The following is a 267-nucleotide window of genomic DNA, read 5'->3' on the forward strand; positions in this document are numbered from 1 at the left end:
GGTGGTTTGCGTGTTGGAATTCACACTGGGCTGTGTGATATTCGGCATGATGAAGTTACAAAGGGTTACGATTACTACGGTCCCGCCACCAATATGGCAGCTCGCACGGAGAGTGTTGCCAATGGTGGGCAAGTATTACTAACACATGCAACTTATATGTCTTTAAGTGAATCACAGCGGCATCAACTTGATGTAACCGCACTTGGGCCCGTGGCATTGCGTGGCGTTCCTCAAACGGTACAATTATACCAACTTAATGCAGTACCG

General features: G+C 47.9%; 1 pseudogene across 1 annotated transcript in view; it reads left to right on the forward strand.

Moving 5' to 3' along the window:
• Nucleotides 1–267, forward strand: part of TEOVI_000013700:pseudogene — a 1,774-nt pseudogene that overhangs the window by 828 nt on the left and 679 nt on the right. Inside the window, 2 exon segments of the mRNA in view lie at nucleotides 1–78; nucleotides 80–267. The exon segment at nucleotides 1–78 is cut by the window's left edge and continues 828 nt beyond it; the exon segment at nucleotides 80–267 is cut by the window's right edge and continues 679 nt beyond it. Of these exon segments, the coding sequence occupies nucleotides 1–78; nucleotides 80–267 (266 nt within the window).

Source organism: Trypanosoma equiperdum (genome assembly GCF_001457755.1).
Source record: "Trypanosoma equiperdum strain OVI genome assembly, contig: ctg_117, whole genome shotgun sequence".
Classification (NCBI taxonomy): domain Eukaryota; phylum Euglenozoa; class Kinetoplastea; order Trypanosomatida; family Trypanosomatidae; genus Trypanosoma; species Trypanosoma equiperdum.